The 23879-nt window shown below is 44.9% G+C and overlaps 1 protein-coding gene across 3 annotated transcripts in view; it reads left to right on the top strand.

Moving 5' to 3' along the window:
* Nucleotides 1-23879, top strand: part of AAAS (aladin WD repeat nucleoporin) — a 258437-nt gene that overhangs the window by 159778 nt on the left and 74780 nt on the right. For all 3 annotated transcript variants that reach the window (XM_069230959.1, XM_069230958.1, XM_069230960.1), the window contains 4 exons: nucleotides 2534-2632; nucleotides 3301-3444; nucleotides 9984-10104; nucleotides 20745-20869. In XM_069230959.1, the coding sequence (XP_069087060.1) occupies nucleotides 2534-2632; nucleotides 3301-3444; nucleotides 9984-10104; nucleotides 20745-20869 (489 nt within the window). The remainder of the gene's footprint in view (nucleotides 1-2533; nucleotides 2633-3300; nucleotides 3445-9983; nucleotides 10105-20744; nucleotides 20870-23879) is intronic.

Here is a 23879-nt window from a genome sequence, read left to right as displayed (position 1 = left end):
ACGCATAAGATAAGACTAGGAAAAGACTTGGCTATGTTTTCAAGACCTACATGATAAATGTGATTAGCTAGTAGAACTAGTGATGACGTAAGATAGTCACTGCATCACTCTGTCAAATCCAGTGTTGGTTTACTATGTCTTTGTTGATTCCTAGACCTAGTAAGTAACAGGGAAGCCATTTTAAATACATGTGCTGGGCTCTGGTCAATATGAGTTTCCCAGCTATATGATGGCCTCACTGACTGATTCCAGTGATGGATTTATTAATACATGCACCCAGAGGGCACCTTAGTGGCGCCTCCTAAAACCTACCAACTACTGGTAGGCTGACTAGTTCTAGCTAGCCTGCCGCCAACAGACTGGTTTCTGACCCCCCCAAGGGTGGTAGCCTTTGCTCTCTGGAGGTCAGGAACAAAGTCTGCTCTGGCAGGGATGGTTACACACCCCATCCAACAGGATGATGTGCAAACCTGCATTCCAAGACAGGAGGATTCAAAGGAGCCTACCACCTTTTATGTACAGATCTGGCATTTCCTCAGAATGGAGATGCAGACCCCCCAACCCCAGGCCCATTTGGCACCTGGACAGAGGGATAAAATTAGCTATGCAGGAGGTGTGTTGCATTTGCAGGCTGGGCACACTGTTAGGGTGACCAGCCTGAAACGAACACAGCCTTAGGAATTTAATTCCACTATCTTGTGTGTGGTGGAATTAGGAATTCTGTGACAGGGTGATGCCCACCCCCCAAAGGAAGTGGTTATCTAGGGGGTGTAATGGCCCCTAGGGTAAGTAGCCCATTGGCTACTACTCTTCACTCCCCTTAACGCACCTAAATTGAGTATTTAGGAGACCCCCTGATAGCAGGACCTCATATCCTCACTGGATATAAAAGAAGTGGACAAGAAACCTGCTGACCTGAGAACCAAAAAGCACAACGGACTTGGCGCCAAGCCCGCCTGCTGCACTTGATCCTTGTGAAGTAACTGACCTGTCCTGCCGCTGCAGCCTCCAGGAAAGTAGGAGAACTGCAAGTGCTTCCCAAATCACCAAGAAGAACTCCCTTGGAGCAGAGGAGATGCTTCCCTACATCTGCAAGCAACCAAAGAAGAACTGTGAGGATATGGGACCACCAGAATCCGATGCCGGACGTCACCACTGCACCTGAGCCGCCAAGCCCGAACTGAAGTGGGCCATTGGTGTCAGCGTGGTTCCCCAGCCCGACAGACTAAGCTGACCTTGAGTTCACCCACTGTGCACTTCCCGACGGCACTTGCAGCCTCTGCCTGCAGACCTCGTCATCTGCGACCGCCTCCGGTGACTGAGACCTGACAGTCCATTACACCAGGATGCCCCGGCCCGAGGAGAAAAGGACCACTGGTGTCCCTATGTCCCCCTGGCTCGTGAGACTTCAGCCTACTTGTTTGTTGGTTCAGTCGGACTGGACCCGCAGTCAATGCCTGCAGCCTGTTTCTGTGGGCCCCCTCTAAAACAACTGCTCCCGATGACGGAAACCCAACAGTCCAAGATAGCTCTGCACCTGGCTGTCCCGAAAAGAGAAGAAGAGGACCACTGAGGTCCCTAAGTTCTCGAGCATCCCACGAACTGAACTCCTTTGGTGTTTCACCCAGACTGGACTTTCATTCCCTACCTCTGCAGCATCTTTGTGACTGAACCGATCACCATTGACTTGAATTGGACACCAGGCGCAATAAGACACCTTTGCACCCGGATGCACCAGAGCCTCCGGAAGTTACTTGTTGATGTGGCCTTAGACCTTACCCCATACTCACCTTGGGTCCCAGAGAACAGTCCTATAAGTTGCTGTGGGAGTACCTGCCTTCCTTATTTTTGCTCTCCCATTGGGTAACATTGTAGCTACAGTATGTTTCCTCTCCTATAGGCTAACATTGCACGTACAGAAAAATGCACGGTCGACTTTTGAAAACTGTAAAAATTAATATCTCGAAAAGTACTCTTCTGATTCCTGTGATCTTGGTATCTACATTTATATAAAAGTATGTATTATTTTTATAAATTGATGGCACATTTCTTTATTGAGAGTGTGTCTCACTTATTGCCTATGTGTGTGCCTTACATGCTTAGCACCACCCTCTGATATGCCTAACTGCTCACCCACACTACCACACAAGAGAATTTTGGGTGTCATTCGTGCCTCTGTAATTCTTCTGAGGTTTGCTTGGACTCCTTAGTGTATCTCTGTTTTTTTGTCCACTATATAAGGAGCCAACTTCCTACAAATTGCCAGTGCACTCGCAAAGCTGTTCTGCCTTACTGATCACTTTTTTGATTTGTTTCTGTTTTTAAAATGATCAATAAAAAGCCTTTAGCAGCATCCTCTAAATACTTCTTTTTAAGATCTAGTTGTCTATGCCTAAAAAACAAAGTGTTCTCCTTGTAGATGTTACGGTTCCCATAATAATAATAAATATGATTACAAGTGTGTGTTCATTGTTCTGTACCTCCGAAATATGCAAGGAATAACTGATTGCAGTTTTTTTCTCCTGATCTTCAGGTCCGGTTGCTCCTTGCGGGCTTTTGCTTGGCATCCGCACACCAACAAATTTGCACTGGCATTGCTGGATGACTACATTCGTGTTTACAATACAACTAGGTAACGTGGTAGAAGTGGCCTAGGGAAATTAGTAGAAAGAAGTTGAATTTGGGTTCTAGTGGTGGAGCACCGGTTGGAATTGGAGGTTCATTTGCAAAGCTAAATGGTGTTGCATACATTTGGTGCCTAGGATCAGGTTTGAGCCACATTGGCAGAACTCTATGCAATAGAGTGCTGGACTAGTCAGTGGGTTGCTTGTCCAAATCGATGTGAGTACTCCAAAACTACAAAGCAGGGAGCTCTACAAGTCAGGAAAAAAAGTGCAGTAGTAACGTTGTTTGGAAAGTTTCAAACTCGAAAGGTCAGCGACTTTCATCCAAGTTCAGTGTTGCACTAGCACATTTGTATGCAACTGTGGTATGCAACGGAATAGTTGTAAAGCTTTTTGGGTGTCTCAAATGTTTAAAATGTGTATATTGTAAGTCAATATTTAGATGCATTGTCAGATATAGTGTAACGTCTTATTAGCAAAAAGACATCAACTTGCAAGTCAAGGTTTTGCAGATATTTGTACGCCGCAGTTGTAGAATGGCCACTGGTGCAGCTTGCAAATAGGTCTTTGTTTATGCTTCTTGGGTGTCTTGCAGAGTTCAGCGTTCAAAAGTAGAGGAATATTTGCTTCCCCATTTCTGATTATCACTCCCACCTTGGATGTTATTTCTCTGCAGTGCAACAGTCCCTACCCTGAAGCATCGCCTACAAAAGAATGTGGCATCCCTGGCTTGGAAGCCACTCTGCGCCTCTGTCTTGGCTGTTGCGTGCCAGAGTTGTGTGCTGGTCTGGCACGTGGATCCTACCTCCCTGTCCACAAGGTAATCAGATGGTAAACCTGGCTTTAGAGAGGGTTGGTGGGAGCTGTGTGACCGAGAGGGCATAGAAAAACAAGTCTATTAAAAATGGTAATAAACAACCACCAGTCGGTATACTTAGACGCCATGTCTGAAGGGGGGGGACCTTTAAATGCAAGAGAGCCCTCTTACATTGTTTAGATAGCTGATCTCCACCTCCCATCCCCCTTCCACAAGAGTCACAGTGTGTCCAAGCTGTGGCACAAAGCCCATTTTTAACCTGCGCAAACATTAATCAGAAAAGCACTGGTGCATGTGTGGTGCTTCTTGATCCTTTGTTTCGCCCAGTAACAACCATGCTTTCTGATTTTCAGAGTCCCAGTCTCTCTCTCTCTCTCTCTCTCTTTCTCTTTCTCTTTCTCTCTCTCTCTCCTCACATGGGATGTCCTTTCATTGCCTCTCCTTTTTTTTTTGATTCTTGTTAACTTCCTCTGATTCTTTAGACTTTTTTTACTGAAGTATCCTGCAGCAAATTACTTGAGTTTCGTAGAATAAATGTGTAAAACATCTTGTGTTTTTTTTTTTGTTGTTGTTGTTTTTTTTTTGCACCAAACCTTATGTCTGAAATGTTCAGGGTCCCTAACACTGTAGTCTTTGTAAGGATTCTTCTCTGGTCTTTACACAGATATTCCCTGTTGGTTGTTGTATAACTTCCTCACTATCCTAACATCTGTCTTTGCCTAAGGTGCCACTTCCCAGATTTTCACCCTAAGTGTCCTGTTTGGCTATTAAAGCAAATGATCATCAGTAAACTCAATGTCCAGCCAGGCCTAAAATTAAAAAAATATATACTTGTATTTACAGGTAAGTAAAAAAGAGCAACTAAAACTATTATTCACAATGAAAACCAGACAATGGTGTCGTCTTCCTCCTCTCGTGCATAGCTCCGATACTTGTTGTAGTTTACAGGGCAGATATTACCCTTTGGGCGTGTGTGAGGGTTGACTGTTAGACATTCTAGTTAGCAGGACAGAGATGTTAAACGAAAAGTACACAATGTAGGAATCTTGCTATGAGGTGGCTGACCCTCTGTTTTATTGGTTTATGGACTGGACACAACTAGACAAATCAAATGTTAGAAGCCCCTGCTGCTGAGTATCCAGGAGTCACTGGATAAAAATACCCCTAAATCCAAAGGCCTATGCTCAAACAATAAGGACCCCCCATGTAAACAGTGTAGTTAAGGAATTCTTCAGGATGGGTGGCTCTGACCAAGACACACATCCCCAACCCTAGAGCATCTGAGGATACAGAACATCAGGCAGGCAGATACTGGGCACACCTTTGGATTTTACTCTGGCCCAGTAAGTACACCGTTTTTTTTTCCACCTGAGTTTAGTCACCCATATAATTGTGCCTGTAAAGTTGAGCCTGAAGTCTCACGTTTCTCTCTTATCTGCAGGACCTTTCACAGCAGGGTCGCCAGATCAAGGAACTTGTTCTGATTCAAGAGTCATTCTAAAGCAAGAAGCCAATGTGTATTATAAGCTCCTGTTATTGCTTTCTAATTCTCTCCTCATTCGGACTAAGACCAAACCTTCCTAGTTTATGAGATCCATATGAGACCCCGTTTGCTCTGAAGCAATAGTCTCCATGTCCTGGCATGCCTGTAGAACTCTAAGCAAGTTTATTCACCTAGATACTGGCATCACTAGTCTTACACGTTACTGAATGCAGATTTAGTCACTTGCTCTTTTTTGCACAGGTTCACATTTTCGTCACGACAGGGAGTTCAAAATGTACTTCTGCACTGTTTATATAAGCCATACAGAGCTTATCAAAAGGTGCATCAGTTATCTTTGAAAACCTTGTAATTGTTGTTGGACTCCCATAGAGGATGAGGGGGCTTGCCCCTTTGCTATGGTTCACTTCTTAATCTCTTAGACCGGTGTTTTTTAACCGTTTGACTTCCTTGGACTGCACTGAATCATTACTGGAATCCGGGGACCCCCGAAGAGCCACAATTGAAAGCCTGCTCGCCCTGCCTAAGTAGCGTTTATGATTTTAAACTCAAAACAATAGACAAAAAAATACAAAAACACCACACAGATGCTCAAATATTGAAATATTTTGTTTAATTCACAATCAAGAAAACGTTTTAAATTTTTCAATTATGCTTCTATGTATATACGTTATTAATTTTAATCTATTAACTATAATATTTCATTTTGAAAACCAGTTTCTGAGCCCCCGAGAGGGCCTCGCAGACCCCAAGGGTCCCCGGCCCACAGTTTAAGAACCATTGTATTAGAGTGCTTCCTTCTGTGGAAACTTCCCTCTGGCTTTCCTTGCATCTGGGCTTTGTTTCTTGATGCCAGTATTCAAACTTTGATCTGGCATTGACAAATGGGCCAACCTGGCACACATTACCTCTAGGTTTTCATGAATTGGTGCAGTGACAGCAGAGAGTGTGCTTTTGGGCCCTTCGTTGAAGGAATCCACCACGTCTGAAAGGGAGTTGGTACGTTTCTCTGAATTATATGTATGGATAAATGGCCTTTTATATTAGCATTTTGTCGATTATCTCTATTGCTCATATGGAGAGTATTACACTATAAATATCTGTAATAAATAAGTAAATCTTAACAGCCTATTCAATACTCCTTGTCAACACACCATGGGATATTTGATTCCAGTGTAATTGTTGACTAAAATAAGCTTATTCCTACTCAAAGCAGACTTTAAATTGTAAGAATTCTCTTAGCTAGGCTCTTTGCCATTTTTGGAGTCAAAAGGTTTCAACTACCCAGTCCCCCATATAGCCTTCTTTTGCAAGCTACAGAAAAAGAAAGACGTCCCTGCTCTCTTACCAGGCTCTGATGCTCATGCAGGCACATTTCTGCCGCATGCTATGGACCCACGTTGAGACCCTGTTCTATGAGCGAGTAGCTCATCCAGACCAGAAACTTCCTTTGAATTATGAGATTTCTAGTACTAGTTTTCTGATCGATCACACAAGACTGCAAATTCCAGCATGCACCTAAAAAAATCTGGACTTGATGAGGTAGTAACACATGGAACTGGGAAGTTTGAGGATTTGGGTTGTTTCCACAGTATACGTTTTGATTTATACTCCTACAAATCTCTTAGAAGAACACTCTTCCCAGGCAGAAGACTAGATCAAGAAAATGTCTCTTCAGCAATGTTGGGTCACCACCACAGGGCAGCACATTTCAATTTTAGGCATGAATCTCTGCACCTTCACGGGAAATTACTTTGCATGTTTACACACGTTCTCCTCGGCTACAGTAGTGTCAGTTCCTTTTCTCCCTGCCTCTACAGAAGCTATTTTCGATTGAAAATTATTTATGTAATTTCTCTACCTAACTGAAAGATTTTTAAGCACTGTTGTACTTATCACAGACTTGAGTGCGGTACTTTCCCACACCGATTGCCTTTTGTACCTGGACAAATCATGCAAAAGTGACTTTTGCTTCCATATGTACTCTAAGCCAATTCGTGCGTGGGATACCAAGTCAGTGTTGGCCTCTCTGAGGGGAAATCCAGGACTTCGTCAAACTTTGAGCCTTCCAGATGTAGCACAGCAAAAAAGTGGGACTAAAAGTATCTGATACAAAGATAACCCTGTTCCTTCTCACACTGACTATAAAAGGATGCTGTCACAAACAGCTGGCAGTGAAGAACATCATGCTCCGGCTTTGTGTAATGGCCACGCTTCATCAGTATTAGACACATGTATGGTCCGTTTTCCTGTGTGGTAATTATTTTCCAAAGCTACAGCCCTCTGAAGGAACAAACAAGATAATAACCACATCTCATTAAGATTGACCACAAATACGTGAAAAACGCCATGCTGCATTTGAAAACACTGAAAATGTTGGTACCAGGTCCAGAATAAGGTGGAGTGGCAAACATAGAGAGGACATCCTTACATTTTTCACTTTGTTAGAAATTCAACAAGGAGAAACTTTGTCTCTCAAGTTGGGTTGTATGTCAACAAACCTTTCCTGTATTTTCAGAACTTTAAAAAAAAATGCAGTCACCAGTCTTAAGTGTCTCCTAGAATGCAGGCTTTTTGGAAATATGTGGGGCGGTCTGGTAGTGGGTTAGAAATCTGGTTTAACTTACATGGAAAAAAAGGAGAGCCAAAAGTAAGTATAAAAGGTAACCCTCCCGGACCAGGCCTAAGATTAGTCAATCCTAGTAAACAGTGACAGGAAAATGAAATTAGCAGGGTGCTAGTTGGAGTTCAGAGTCCGTGAAAGAAGACATACATGTTTAGCAAATGATGTCCTAGGCTAGCAAATAGTGCAGTGAGAAGGTATCATCAGACAATATTTACTGATCACAAAATGTTCCTAATTTCTTTCAAATCAATCACACGTTACCCAGACACCTAACACCAAGTCGTCATGGAGTGCCCACGACAACCCTGAAAAAGACTAAATAATGTCTTCGTTTTACCAATCACTGTTGAGAAAGTGAAACAAGTTCCTGTAATTGGAAAAACACTAGGCACCAGTCTTGTGAAGACGTTCTTCAAAACATTTGAAATGGTGGCTTTTAATTTTGGACAACATTTTATAGAATTGTGCAGCTACGTTTGCCGTTCCAAGGTCTTGGTGAACAGTTTAAATGTACCCCTCAGTGAGAGGCACCAGTAAACCCAGGAACTCATAGACCGACTCCAGTGCTAACATTTGACAAAATAATCTTGCAGAACATGAAACAGTGGATCCAGAATTTACATGTGGCACAGCCCCCACAAGGCACAATTTCTTGTAACCAAATGCCCCATACATGTTCTTACTTCTCCATACAGTGTGGTCAAGAGAAAACACTATGACCAAACCTTGAAAAAAAATAACATCAATCTACACATTGTGCGTTTAACCTGACGACTCCAGAGCTCAACAAAGCTTTGGCTTTGGATGGCAGTTCATGTGGAATTGTCCATTGACGGATGGAGTCAAACAGAGCAGCGAGCTTGCAGGATGTGCCAAGGGTTAGACGGAGGATAACTCTAGTTCTGTTTTCTTGTGAGCGCTTTAATATCTTCCTCTCGTGACAGAACATTACTGTAAAGCAAGTGAGCTAAGTAGCCCATATTATTGTAAAGAGATGGAGTGGGAATCCCATTAGCATTTGAATAAGTGGACACTTTAAGCTGCCTTTTCTTGACATTCAAAGCATTCACCTGCTGAAGTAAATACATTAACATCATGTGTAAGAAGACCAGGAATTCAGAAGGTTAAGTTTGCCTGAAAATACAAATCGAAGGTGGTTAAATCCCTGGTATTTTCAAAGCAAATTACAGACACGACTTGTTATTTTTTCTTTTCTGGGTGTGCTGCAAAAACATAAGGTAGGTCAGAGTAATAAACAAGAGATGCACGAACCCAATGAAAGAACTTTTGTGTTTTAGTGAATTGTATACAACGATTTGCATATTAAGACCTCCTTTGAACTTTTACCAAGTTGCACCAAATATGACTGTATGAAAACGAGTCTCCTGTACATAACTTTCCAAGACTTTGTATCTAGATTTCTGAAATAGAGGCACACATTAACAATACAAAAAGTCCTATGAATTGCCATATCAGCCTGACGAACAGTCAGGAATGACCTCTGTAATACAACTTGCAGCCTGTTTTCTTCAACTGTCCAAATTTACTACCCCTTTCCCACCCTCGGACCTTTAAGGTAGCAGGACACATCCACTTACATGAACACAGGCCTTCTGTAAAGATTACTTTATCTTGAAATCAAGTGTGGGTTTTATTATGATAGATATAAATTGACATGCTAAAGAGAAAGAATAATATCTAGTTTGTTTTTTTGTTTGGCATAGAGATGATTTGTGCATACCTTGATTTGAAAAATGAAAATAAAAAATATTGATATGAATAATAGTCAATGAGTATTCATCCTTTAGGCTGTCCTGCTTTGACTTCCTCCTTTCTTCCTTGCCCACACTTGCCTTTTTGGACCAAAACATGCCTCACCTTTCATTCCTTCTAATTTTTACTGTTTCTGTGCAAACCTCTTACCATTCCATCCATTTTCTTTCTGCACTTGAAGTTCTCCTCTAAATATCCATCTTCTCCTTTCTCGTTTCCTTCCACGAATAGGACTTTTTTTCATTAGTTTATTTCCCCTCCTCTATTTCTACCTTTCTTTGTGTTGGTGCCCCTTTCCATCCACTTGGTTTTCACCACACCTGTTTCTTTTCATTTCTTCACCCCTGCTCTTCTTACTTTGTGTTCTCCCTTCCTGCCCTTATCCATGTTTCAAACCATTTCCCTGTTCTTTCTTCATATTGTTTGTCTCTATCCTTGAATGATAGTTCTTTAGTTACCTTTCTCTCTTTTACCACCATGCCCAATTTTACTGTTTTTTCCTCTTTCTTCCATCACAATCTTTTTTGGAATACCACTTACCAGATTACTCATTCCTAATTGTCCCCATTCTCTTTCTCTCCCTGCCTTCCTCTCTCCCCTTGCGCTCCTCACCTGTTATCTTCCTCCTATTCCAATACCCAGACCATCCTCTGGCTGCACCCAGGTGCTTTCCCACCCAGGTCACAGTCCTGTCACAAGCTTGGCTTGGTCCCCTGGTGGTGAAATGCTGCTTTCCGCCTCTCCTGTTGACACTACCATGCTTGTAAGTATGAACTCTGTTATATTTCTTTGTCTTCTTTATAGTGAATGACATACTGCTTCCTACACCAAGACTAATTACTTGTATGACATACATACCAGTAAATCTACAAATCTGATATAGACTTCTAGCCGCAGACTGGATCTGAATATTTCAAGCAGTGCCCCCTGTATGGCTGTAGGTGGCATCGATCAGCTCCGTGCCAGATGCGACATGCACTGTGCCTATAAATTCCCCGCCCCAGTGCGCAGACATCAGTTCTTTTCTTTATGCACCAGTCAGAGCACATCTGGAAGAGCTAACGCCAGTAATTTTTACAGAGTTATTTTTCAACGTATTGCAATAAGTATTTTTTTTTAATACTTTCTTGTGGTGTGCTTAAGGATGTAAGGAGAAACAGCGGATTTTGAGCCCTGTGGTGCATGCCACAGCCAGTTCTCTGTGAATGAACAAAACTTGTTTTGTTTGTGATGCTTGGAGCAGGACAAGGGCTCCATGGCCTGCGAGAACTGCCGCACCATGAATTCAAAGGTGCAGAGGAAACGTTCCCTGAAACTCCTCGCTGCCTGAAATCGGACGACCCTGCTACGCTTTCACTACCTGTCACTCATAAGGTCTTGAGATCACTCGCAGAGCCACTCCTGATGATTGTCATTGCAGTCCAAATCGTCAGTTAAGTCCCACAAGCGCAAGAACTCAAAGCGTTCTTCAACTTCTTTGTGCCGGTCCACGTCACTGGACGAGGCACAGGAATGACAAATAGATTCTTCGTTGAGCCTGCACATAGGCCCGCTTTGCACCTCCCAGAATTTCCAAAAGCAACCTCTGCACAACTGAAGGAGTTCTGTGAGGCCATGCACTGCATATTTGGACAGCCCCAGCCCTCTGGGCCGCCTTCAGACCCCATAGGTTTGGGGTACACCTTTACTTGATTCCTTCTGGCAGGTTCGCCTCTGCCACCAGTCAGGCCCAAGTATCCTGTGTTGGCTCCAGAGTGATTCCACCAGCGAGACAGCAACCTTCCTCTGAGCCTTTCGTTATTCTGGACTCCGATACGGAGCCAGACCAACGTCTCCCGACGTCAGCTCCAGTACCAGTTGGTACCATTCCCACCGAGTCTGAGCAAGTGCCTTTTATCTTTGATAGGCCGTGAGAAGTAGATGAATAGGAGAGGTCTGAGGACATTTATTCATCCCATAACCTCCTAGGTGAACCATAGTATAACTGGTATGGGGAACTGGTGGATGCTAGTAGGTTATACACCTCATCAGACACTGGCATGGTCTCTCCTCCTACTGTGGCTACGGAAGAGGAAGCTTCCTTTGCAATGGTGGTACGTAGGGTGGCTGAGGTCCTGAGCCTTCAGCTGCCCTCGATGGCAGTCAAGACAAACATCTTCACAGAGTTGCTTCAGCCAGGAGTTACCCCTTCCAAACCCCTTCTCCCATTCAACAAAATCCTCACTAATATCCTGCTAGGGCCCTTATCCAAGCCATGCACAGGGGCTCCTGTGCATATGACGATTGCCCGCTGCCAACGCCCGCTCTTGGGGACCCCATTTTTCTCACCCAGCAACTACCCCCACCCCCTCAACCCACTGAATTCGTATCCCTTCATCCACAAAGACCAACAGGCTTCCCAGCCTTTTTGTGGCCGTAGATGCGGTTCCCACAAAGCACGTGGGAACACCAGCCAGAGGTCGGGCCAGGCCACCACCCCACCGACGGCTGCAACCTCAAAACCCCTTTTGTTTGTTCTTATGCCAGATCTGGCATCAAGTTAGGTGTTAGGATCCACCATCACCTGCCCCATGGGCACCTATAATATTGGACAAATGTATTCTACAAATAGTCCAGAAGGCTATTCCATCCCTTTTCTGGAAACACACCACCCATGCCATCCACTTACAACAGGCTAACAGAGTACCATCTCGGTTTGCTCTGCCAGGAAGTGTTGGCCCTTTTGACCAAAGGTTCCATCAAGAGGTTGCCTGCATCACAAGTAGGTTGTGGTTGTTATTTGCGCTACTTTCTGGTGCCCAGAAAGGACATAGGCCTCCATCTTATTCTAGACCTGTGTTTTCCCAATCTCCTCCTGAAGAACAAGAAGTTCTACGCATACTTTTACATTACTGTCCTGCCTGCCAACCGATTTTACCGGCGGTTCATAGTGGGCAAGAGCACTTTCACTTTGCTGTGCTCCCCTTTGGCATTACCAGCGCCACTCAGGTGTTCAACAAGGTGATGGCGGTGGTTGCAGCACATCTGCGGAGGTCAGGTATTTCAGAATTCTCCTACCTCGCATTTTGGCTGTTGAAGGAGGGCTTGCCCCAGGCAGGCAACTCTCACCTCCAAACTATGGCGGACCTCCTGCACTCACTGGGGTTTACTATAAGTGTGCCGAAGTCACACCTCACACCCTCGTAGACACTCCCTTTCATCGGAGCTGTTTTGGACCGAGTGCAGTTTCTGGCCTATCATCCCAAACAGCGAGTCCAGGATATTCCGGTTTTGATTCTGATGTTTCAGCCTCCAAACTGAATCTGACGCTGTTGAGCTTCACGGCCTCCTGCTAGTGACATGCCTGTTTGCAAATGCAGGCTCTGCAGTTTGACCTGAATTTGCAGTGGGTACAGCATCAGGGGAATCTCTCCGGCCTGGTCCAGATCTTGGAGGGAACTGCAAGAGAACTGGTGATGAACCGTGATTGGGTCAGCAACAGACCCCTCTTCCTTCCCCAAACAGAGCTGACTGTAGTGACACGTGTTATTCCTGGGCGGGGTGTCCATTGAGAGAGGTGTAGATTAGAGGACTCTGGTCTCCGGCAGAGTTTGGACTCGCCATCAACTTGTTGGAGCTTTTGGTGATCTGGTTACCATTGAAAGCTTTTCTTCCTTCCAACTGTTGAAAGCTTTTCTTCCTTCCATTAGGGGAAAGCTAGTTTAGGTTTTCACAGACAACACCACTGCGATGTGGTACCAAAACAAACAGGGTAGGGTGGCAAAGTGAACCCTTTACCAAGAGACCCTGCACCTCTGGACATGGCTGAAACAACAGGGCATTTCCCTGGAGGTTCACAATCTGGCTTGCTCTCTGAACTGTAGAGTGGATGAACTCAGCTGTCGATGCCCGGAGGTGGTGCAAGGTCTTTTTCAAGATTGGGGAGAGACTTGGTCGGATCTTGGTTAGATCTGTTGCCACCGCAGGGAGCGCGCAATGCCAGCACTGGAATTTCAAAGGCGGATCTTGATCCGAGACTCTTTTCGTGTTGCTGAGGCCTGCTGTACTTCTTTCTGTCAACACCTCTCCTGTCATGAGTTTGCAAGAAGATCAGGAACAGGGCTTTGCTCAGGGCACTATCAAAGGTTGTTTATCAGCCATCTCGGCTTTCTTACGGTTGCCAGACAAGCCTTCTGTGTTTAAGTTACCTGTTGTGACCAGTTTCCCTATGGGACTTCAACACCTATTCTCTCCAAGACCATTCATCATGCCTCAATGGGACCTCATCCTGGTCTTAATATTTCTCATGTGCGCACCCTCCGAGTCCCTGCATAATTGCCCAATTTGCCTGCTCACCATCAAAATGGCTTTTCTGTTGGCCATAACATTGGCCAGGAAGACCAACAAACTGCATGCACTTTGTGCACCCGCTTTACACAACCTGCTTTCCAGCCAGTCAGGTTCTTAAGACCCATGCTTGCTTTCTTCCTTCTGAAGGTTGACACACCTTTACATGTAGGTCTTAAGAACACCTTGCCTTCCTTCTTTGCTCCGCTGCCTAGAACCAAAAAAGAACACTGTCGTTGTACTTTGATCATACCTAAAAGTTCTGGGTGGACGATCAACTGTTCATTGGCATGTTGGGGCAAAGAAGGGAAAGGCTGTGTAGAAATGAGCCATCTCGGGATGGATAGTGATCTGCATAAAAATCTTCTAATGACTGACCAAAAAAGCAACCCCCTCAGGACTTGTGCTCTCCCTCCAACAGACTCAAAGCTGCAACCACTGGGTTAGCTCACAAGTCCCTACCTAGATATCTGTCAGACAGCAACATTGGTGTGACTACACACGTTCACCAAACATTACTGTCTGGACAATCGGATCTGTCATGATGGGCATTTTGCCTGTTCAGTATTAAAGGACTTTTTGTTCTAATTTATTTGCAGACCCACATCAGGGGAGGCATTGCTTGTGTATCTATTCAAAGGTAAGGAGCCTGCAGCTAGAAGTCTCTACCAAATTTACAAGTTACTTGCCTTTGGTAATGACTTATCTGATAGAGGCCCATAGGGGTGCTGCTCGAACATTTCCAGGTCAGCCTGAAGCCTGGGAAAAATTCAGAGGTAAGGAATCTGTGGCTAGGTAGAGTCTCTACCAGATAAGGTGTTACCAAAAATAACTTCTTAATTTCCCCAAATGGATGTAGTAGTGAGTTTTGGTACATGAGGTACTAATGCCGGCATTCACAGACATAACTGAAGAAGGACTACAGTGATACCACCACCGTCAGTCATGGGCTACCAGTCAGTCTTTTTTATAGTAGTCAAACGTTAGAGGCAAAGATTTGTGATAATCTCCCACCTGATGTTTTTACTTCAATCTTGTAATTGAATGAAGCTGTATATTTGCTTCTGCATGTAGCTTTTAGTTGCTGATCACAGCTAATGTTCATAGAAAAAGTAAGAAATTTGTTAAACCACACCAAAATGCCTTTCATTTAGACGCAAAAAATAAATATGCGTATGTAGATAGAAAAAGTGACGTGCTAAAATAGCATAACAAGTTTTTTTTTAAAGCTACCTTGTTGTCCAGCGTTGGATCTTTGATAGATTCTCTTGCATCTTGCATCAATTATTCTCCATTGTCTAGCCTAGGAAATGTGACAAATAAAGTGTGGGGACCTCCTGTAGTAGCTGCCTCTTGCCCCACAATATTTGAGGATGGTGGATTGACTTGATGGATCACCTGTACTGCCCATTAAAATTATCTAAGGTATATTGCTTAACTTTGGAGACCATGGGCAAACACCGCCAGTTTGAAGTCCATTCAATGAAAACAAGACAGTATCATCAGGGGAAGAGTCTGCTTAGGATGTCAGCTGGGGCTGTCCTATGGTATGAGATAATCATCATGACCTTTTTCCTTCTTTTGTGGTATCTTTAGCAATGTCTCCTAGCTCCTCTGCCTCAGACGTGTCTGTAGGAGATGCTCCCTTGTATCGCTGAGGTGCCATAGTGGGTGTGTGTGACCTAGTGGGTGGGGGCTCTTTGTCAACAGATGGGAATGTATCATAGTAATCACCCATCATAAGTTGACGAGAAAAGGGGACTTGCAGAATGAATGGTTCTCTGTTCTGGCGCCGTGGTGTGTAATATTGATAGAATGCCACCTGATATGCACATAGTACATGTCAGTCAGTTTCACCCTCCACTTCACCTACATCTACTCTCATATGACTCCGGTAAGCAATAACTGATTGTTTTTGCTACTTACTCATCTGCACCTTCTGTTTAAAGAATCCTGCTTAAGTTGAGGAGGCACTTTAATTGGACAGATGTGTATCGGGGATAACAGACATGAGGTCCTGTTGCTGAAGACACCAATATTGTATACGATGACTTGTGCATAGTAATGGAATTTTCCAGATTTGAGGGTTACTCAGCTGAAATGACAATGTGGGTGAAGTTTTGATGGAATTACAACTTGTTGATAGCTGGCGGTGGATGACGCAGAGCTGAATCAAGCGTTTTGGCTTTCATTGAGGAGGAGACATTTGGTTCAGGTTTTGCCGTTGCTGAGATGTGGACTGCTGAGAAAGTTCTTGTGAACAGGCATCTAGTCAATAAGTCTGAAATTGGACTTATAAATTGATGAGGGTATGGTCACCAATGAAAACTGGTGCTTGACGATTTGAGTATTAGATGTTTTGTCATTAACAAGTAGGTACTTGACGTCAGTTTTCATGCCTGTTACTTTTGGTGCGAAATGCGTTTTTAAGACAATGTAACTGGTTTTGATGAAGCATAAGTTATGTACACCAAGAAAGCCACTTTAGAGCTAGATGTCATTGATTTTGCGATGTTATATTGTGTAAATTACACTTTTCAGTTTTTGTGTAGGTTCCTTACCGAGCTGTTGCCCAAAGAGTGCATGCTAGGTGAAGTCTCTGAGTGCATCAACAAGTTTCTATTTTTCCTATCATTAAAGTTTTCTGTAGGGATGGTTTGGCAAGTCGCGCTGTCTTTGACACCATGAATGCAGGTAATAAGCATCATCTTGTTTAGAATGTGTACCTTACTATTTAATTGTTCTTGCTAGATCACTTCTTCCTGGACCACTTTTTTTTTATTTTTTTTTATCTTACTGTAGTATAGGAAACTGGCCCTTGTTGCAGTTACTCCCCCCATTCCCCCCTCCAACCTTTTTCCTGATATTGATGCTAACTTGAATGAGTGTGTGCTTGGATCCTGCCAGCCAGGCCCTAGCACCAGTGTTCTTTCCCAAAACTGTACCATTGTTCCACAATTGGCACACCTCTGGCACACAGCTAAGTCCCTTGTAAAAGGTACCCAGGGTGCCAAGGGCTCTGTGGCAAGGAAAGGTCCCCAATGGATGCAGCATGTATTATGCCACCCAAGTGGACCCCTCACCAAGCACATGCACACTGCCATTGCAGCTTGTGTGTGTTGGTGGGGAGAAAAAGACAGTCAACGTGGCACCCCTTTCACAGTGACATGCTCACCAACCACTGCCTGTGGCATAGGTAAGTCACCCCTCTAGCAGACGTTACAGCCTTAAGAGAGGGTGCACTGTACCACAGACAAGGACATACCTGAATGAGCAATAGGCCCCTTCAGTGTCTACTGTCTACGTCCATTCTCGGACATTGTAAGTGCAGTGGCCATATTGAGAACATGGGCTGGGAGGTTGACATTACGAACTCTACAGCTCCATGATGGCTTCACAGAAGCCTGGGAAGTTTGGTATCAACCTTCCCAGCAAATAAACCCACACTGATACCAGTGTAGGATTTATTTAAAAAATGCCCCCAGAGGGTATCTTAGAGATGCCCCGTGTATGTTACCCAAACTTCTAGTGCACGACCGACCGGTCTGTGCCAGCCTGCCACTTCGAGACATGTTTCTGACCACATGGGGTGAGAGTCTTTGTGCTCTCTGCGGCCAGAAACAAAGCCAGCACTGGGTGGAGGTGCTTGACACCTCCCCCTGCAGGAATTGTAACACCTGGCGGTGAGCCTCAAAGGCTCAGGCCTCTTGTTACGGAGCCCCAGAGCACTCCAGCTAGTGGAGATGCCCCCACCCAGACAAAGCCCTGCTTTTTGCGGCAAGTCCGGCTGGAAAGTTAGGAAAGACGAGGAGGAATGACCTCCTCGGCTAGGACCACCGCATAGGTGTCCAGAGCTGAAGTGACCCCCTTCCTACAAAATCCTCCATCTAGGTTTGGAGGACAGGGGTCAACAAGGTTAGTTCGGTGTCCCCCTCCTCAAAGGGAGTTGACACCAGAAGGGTATAGTCACCCTCAGGGACAGTAGCCATTGGCTACTGACCCCTTTAATGCCCCTAAATCCAGGATTTAAGGACACCCCTGAACCCAGCTCACCAGATTCCTGGTGACCTCAAGAAGATGACAAGAAGAAAGAAGGACTGCCAAGCTGACCCCCAGCAGAGAAGACTGAAGACACCAACTGCTTTAGCCCCAGGCCTACCGGCCTGTCTCCAGCTCTGGAGCCCTCCTACAAAAAGGTGACACATCCTGCAGAACCAGTGACATCTTAAAAGCCCTTAAAGGTCTGCCTGCGCCCCAGAGGACCAAGATCTCCCATGGACAGCGGCCCTGTCCAGAAAGAAACTCCGGCAAAGGACTCCAGAACTACCCCAGACCTGCGAGTCCTGCCCACTTTGCACCCGACACCCACGGCCTGTGTCCAGGTGACCCACTGGCCCAGAGCAGGTCCTCCGACCTAGTGTCCACCCTGGGTTAACACCTCCTGGCCAACACGACGAGGCCTGCAGCCTAAATCCGGAGGACCCCCCTGACCGCAAGAGAATCGGACAAAGATTCCTGATGCCTAAAGGTACCCCTGCACCTGCAGCCCCCTGGCCTTGGGGAATCTGGCCTCCGGTGCAGCAGCGTTCAGCAGGCGGCCATTGTCTTTGTCCAGCCTGTGGTTTCCCTTAACCGAATCCCAGGACCCAGCCTGTAGCCTACTTGTGACCCCCAGTGTCCCCCTAGTCAAAAGCATTGGGAGCCCAACACTAAGTTTGCACCCTGCACCCCTGTGCCGCTGAGAGTGTGTTAGATGCTGACCTGTACGCCCCCCAGTACTCACCTAAACCCCCCAGGTCTTCCCTCCGAACACGCAGGTACTTACCTGCTGGCAGATCCAATTCTGTGTGCCCCAGGCTCCATAGGAGCCCATTCTAAATCTTACATCAACTTTGACCTCTGCACCCGACCGGCCCCGTGTTGCCGGTGGTTGGTCTTTTGGGTTACATTGAGCCTCAACCTGTGGACATTGTTAGCACTAGCGACATCCTATCCCCCAGAGAGTGGAACTGTAAGTCTTTTACTTACCTCAAAACTGTTTAATTGAAAACCACTTAACTTGCCAAATTGAGACAAAGTGGTGTTGATACATATGCTTGCTGCTTACTTGCAAATGTACTAACCTGCTATCAGAATCTTGTGGTTCTGGAAATAAAATAACAAAATATATTTTTGCTATATAAAAACAATTGGTCTGGAGTTAGTCATTGAGTGTGTGCTTCATATATTGCCTGTTTGTACAATAAATGCTTTGCACTACCCTCTGATAAGCCTCACTGCTCAACCACACTACCACAAAAGAGACCATTAGTATTATCTATTTAGCCTCTGTTAAGCCTCTGGGGAACCCCTGGACTCTGTGCACAATATATCATATTTTGATATAGTATATACCGAGCCAGCTTCCTACATGTAGGAACTGTTTCAGTGGAAACAACCACTGCTCTTGTGGCTAGATTTGCTCTATACAAAAAACGTAAATACATTTTTTGTTTTGTTGTTTTTAAAGTATCCTTTTCTCCTTTCTAGAGGATTTTTCTATATTCACAAGCAAATATAAAGGATATTAGGAGAAATTAGCCCATGTCCCATAGACTTGGCTGCTGCTGACTGTTACGTGGCAGATAATAAAGACTGAAACTAATGTTATCTGAAATTCTGCAGTTAAAATCCAGTATATCAAAATAGAGGTACGGAGCAGATATACTAGGAGGGACGATCTCATGGATACTGTAAAACATTCATAAACGTTTTGCAATAAATATGTGACCCACACCTAATCGTTCTGTCGTGTGTGCCCCTCCAAATTAGGTAGCTCTGGAGTTCGAAAAGGAAACGTACCCAGACCTAAAATATTCAGGAAGTGTATCTGCTTGGAAACGTTTGAATTGCTTGTAGGACATTATCTACAGCAAACTCTGTTTTTGCAAAACATATTTTTGCTGTCAGTTTTGACCGGGAACCGGAAACCTAAGCTATGTTGTCTGCTAGAGTTAGTGATGCCTGAAGCACATTGACTCCATTGGCCCAAGACACATTTGAATGGGGTGGCTGCTACTAAAGACACTGCTGTACAATGTATATACGTTTTTTATGCTACTCACTCCTGTTCACTTCAGACTCGCAAACTGATGGAACATCATGATTCAACCTTGCAAATCTATAATAAAAACCAAAGTCGGAGCATTGTACTACGAAAAGTAACTAATTCACCCCTCAGCCTTTTGCACTGTATTATTTATCCATAAGCCGGTACTCCTTGAGTTGGAGAGCAATTTTCGCAGTGAAGTCCTCAAGAGAGAGAGAGAGAGAGTTTTTATTTTTTCTTCAATGCACAAGCCTCACCACGTATGCACCAGCAGCGGTCACTGCTGAATCAGACTCAGGGTGCCTCTCCTGCTACTGAGCCCACCCGCAGTGTGTTCTTTCTTGTATTTCAAATGCCTTCCACATTGCTGATTTGGTTTCTCCCACCCCTGCGCCTCACGGCAAGAGTGTGGTTTGTGGGGGAGTGAAGAAGCGACAAGTTGTGTTTTATTGCAAAGGTATTAAAGTAACACTGACGAGTTAGAACTCGTCTTGTCTCGCTGGCTCTAATGTTTTTATATTTCTGGTCTCTCACCTACACCTAGATATTTTATAGATCTCCTTACATTTTCCTTTTATTTCCTCTGCTGCTCTTACCTTTCATCTTTCACATCTTTTCATTGCTAACCAGTATTTATCATTGTTGAATCTTTCTTGGCTTCTGTCTCATGTTCCTAGTAACTTCCACCACGGTTGCTTCCTTGCTTTTTCTTAACCCCTCTTTACACGTTGGTCCAGTTTTCCTCTTTCTTTAATTCTAGACATAACTCGTTTTGTCCTACCTTTGGCTTTTTCTCCCCTCTTTTCTTGCTTTTGCCCTTTTCATTTTTCTCTCCTCTCTTTTTCTTTTCTGCGTCCCTTGTGTATTTTCCCTCCTTTCTTTTTGCTCTCTTCCTTCATTCGTTGTCCCTAAAGCTACCTGTTATGGAAATAATATTTTGATTCACTCTTCCTCATTTTGTTCGCTCGGATCTTTATCTCCACTGCTAGGTGTGGGATGTATCTACAGAGAACTGTGTGCCGCTGCAGCGAGTTGGAGGGGGTGGAGTCACATTCCTGTCTTGGTCACCCAAGGGCAGTAAAGTACTGGCAGCCGCTCCCACAGGTGTTTTCAGGTGAGACCTTCCAATATCCAGAAAGTAAACATCGGATAGCAACTGTAGCATGCACTGACCGAATTCCAAGGAAAATGGGTACAACGTATTAAATCGCTCCTGACGAAACTGTAATGAGGTATAGAAAAGTACATAAAATTCCTGGTATGTGCAATCCGTTGTTCAGTAAGGGAATAAACGTATCCAGAAAGTCTGTAAACAACTAACATGATGATAGTCTCTCTGCCGTTAACCTGTCCCCCAGTTTTAATTTTTGCTCTATCAGCCACTCTTGAGCACAGAGATTCCACATCAAGCACTTCTTATTGGTCTGTTTAGGCCTAGTCATGAAAGTTGGTCACCCAATGTAAAAAGAGTCCCACTTTAGGTGTACAACTGTCACCCTGCATGTAGAGTACCCACCAGGGGACTGGTTACGCAAGTCACCTGCACAGAAAATATATAGGCAGAATATAAATTGCAGCCGCGACCCGTCCTTTAGTGCGGAGGGGCCACCCCCTCCCCCCCACACACATACACACACCTTTTGCCCCTCATGAAGAGTGCCTGTCAGGCTGAGCAAAGGTCAGCCTGACTGACACTCTTCATTTTTAGGTCAGGCAGCCAGGAGCGAGACATGCGCAATTTGTGCAGACTCTTGGCTGTCTGAGCTGAACTTTGCTGGGCTGAAGAGGTCACAGCTCCTATGGGCGTGACCTCCTTAGCTCAGCAAAGGTACCTCAAGGCCCTTCCCCTCTGTGACGAGGGGAAGCGCCACCCATTGACTTCGACCTGGGCGCTTCAGGTTTAAGCCCTGAAGCGCACAGGGCGAGTGTCAGTGACACCTCGTTACAGAGTGGGGTGGGGTCAGCAGTCTCACTGACCCCATCCCACTCTGTGACGAAGTTGGGACTGCTGCGGGACCAGCCCTCCTGGGACCTCCAAGCTGAAGGTGTGTGTTTTTTTAAATGAATGTTTGGTGCATGCGTGTTTGTTTGAATGTTGATGAGTGTTGTGAATGGATGTGCGTGCGTGTGTAAATGAATGAATGAGTGTGAGTGTGCTGCCCACCCCCCTCCCTCCTAAAATTACCGTCCGCCACTGATAAATTGGCAAAGTAGAAGCAGGATGGCACTTGGTTACTGCACCAGTGATTTTAGACCCTTGAGCCTGCTCTAGAAGCAGTTACACGTACTGTTGGAGAACAATAATTTGCATCACATACATGAGTACGGTTTGTATCTGGTGCATGAAATGGAATATACCTAGCTAGACTTGGTGGAGAATATCTGTCTTGTTGTAGACCAAGGACAATATATCATGCAGGGTTTGTCAGTTCTATCATCCACTTTTGATGCAACGGATTATCAAAAACCGTTTGAAAGATCAATGACAGTATGGACTGGGTACTCCATTATTCTGGTTCTATTTTCATGCTATAGTTCCGTGGCTAGGATGGATTCCTTTTCAGTCTATTCCATTCCCCCTTATTTGTCATGTGGCACATGAACCCTTTTCTTTAGCTGGCTTATTTACTGTCCGTGTGCTCCCTGCTGTGCATTATTCAGCAAAGCATGATTCCGGTCTCAAAGTTATGCAGACAAAATTATAGTGGAACTTTATGGTTCCCCCAGTCAAGTTGACATCCTTCAAAACTCTCTAGATAACGTTTCTGATGCAATGGTTCACAGTTGTTAGTTGAACAAAGGTTAAACTAAAATATCTGATGGAATCTTCTATCTCCAAGTTCCTCCCCTCTTGAATCTCCTTCAACTGCCAGACTGGACTCAATAAGATCTCTCCCATGCCGAGAGGTGATGCTTGACTCTTCATTAATGCTATGTACCACCCCCGACATCACTGGAGCCGTATAGCACTTCCTCAGCGCACCAACGTCGGTTCTTTTTTTCTGTGCGCTTTCACACTGGTCCACAATGCTGTTCTTGAGACTTTTTGTTATACAGCTACAAAACAAATTTGCAAGGTCAGCAGGATGTCACCTCTGAGGACATCTTGGTAGAAGCTTTGCCAGCACTATTATAAGCAGGTTTCTATCCATGACTTCCACAAACTGTGTTTGGGATTCCTGGGGCCATGTCACAACTCCGGCTATTGCCATAAACGTGGCCTTATGCACAGAAATGCCATTACAGAGCAGGAGGCCAAGTTTTATACAGCATAGACCTGCAGTGACTGCCAGCCTCAGTGCCGTTCTAGATCCAAGGACCTGCTTCAGGTTGGCCCGATTGCTGTGGACCATCAGATTCTCCATGAACTGGGGGAAAGTCAAGCAAAGCCACAAGAAATTCTGTCGGTCCGCATCAAGACAGTGCCTTTGCTCTAGAGATAGTTCTTCAGGCCTTGATCATGTTTCCTCTACAGCATCATATTAGGATCCTGAGCTCATTGATGCCACCTGAGCACTGGCTCTAACCCTTGTACCTCCTCAGTATTTTTTCAGACATTTCTCATCCTTCGAGCTGACCTTCTCTGTATTGTGGCCTTCACTCAGACAGTGCTGGCTTTGTTCTTACAGTTTTTCCTCTGCTGCACACTGGCCAACTGGAGCCTGGGTGTTTCCTGGCTGGACTTCTGCCAGTAGGCAGGACCCTTGTGCTAGTCTGTTCGGACTTAGGCTGATACCATTCCACATGTGAAGATGTCGCCAAAGGTGCCCCCACTAGAGCAGCCTTCGAATACATTGTATGGAGCGGTGAAGGTCCCAAAGACATCTTATTGCATTCTCAACATCAACCCAAGAGTCTGGTAGAGGAGTCCAAGTATTGACCCCTACCTTGGGATATGCTTTGAAAGGATGTATGATTTATTCTAATCAGATTCTGAAACCATACAGATGCCTAAAAGGGTCCAGCATGATGACAACAGCAGTGAGGTGGGTACTGTAAAATCCTAAGCAGGACTTGTTTAGGAGAAAAGGGATTTATTTAAGAGCGAGCAGTAGCATGGCCACACATCATCCTCCTTAACACTACTACAGTTCCATACCTGCCATCTCCCACGGTGCCACCAT

The sequence above is a fragment of the Pleurodeles waltl genome, chromosome 4_2, assembly GCF_031143425.1.
Source record: "Pleurodeles waltl isolate 20211129_DDA chromosome 4_2, aPleWal1.hap1.20221129, whole genome shotgun sequence".
Taxonomy (NCBI): domain Eukaryota; kingdom Metazoa; phylum Chordata; class Amphibia; order Caudata; family Salamandridae; genus Pleurodeles; species Pleurodeles waltl.
The sequence above is the reverse complement of the archived record's forward strand: the minus strand, read 5'-3'. Positions and strand labels throughout refer to the sequence as shown.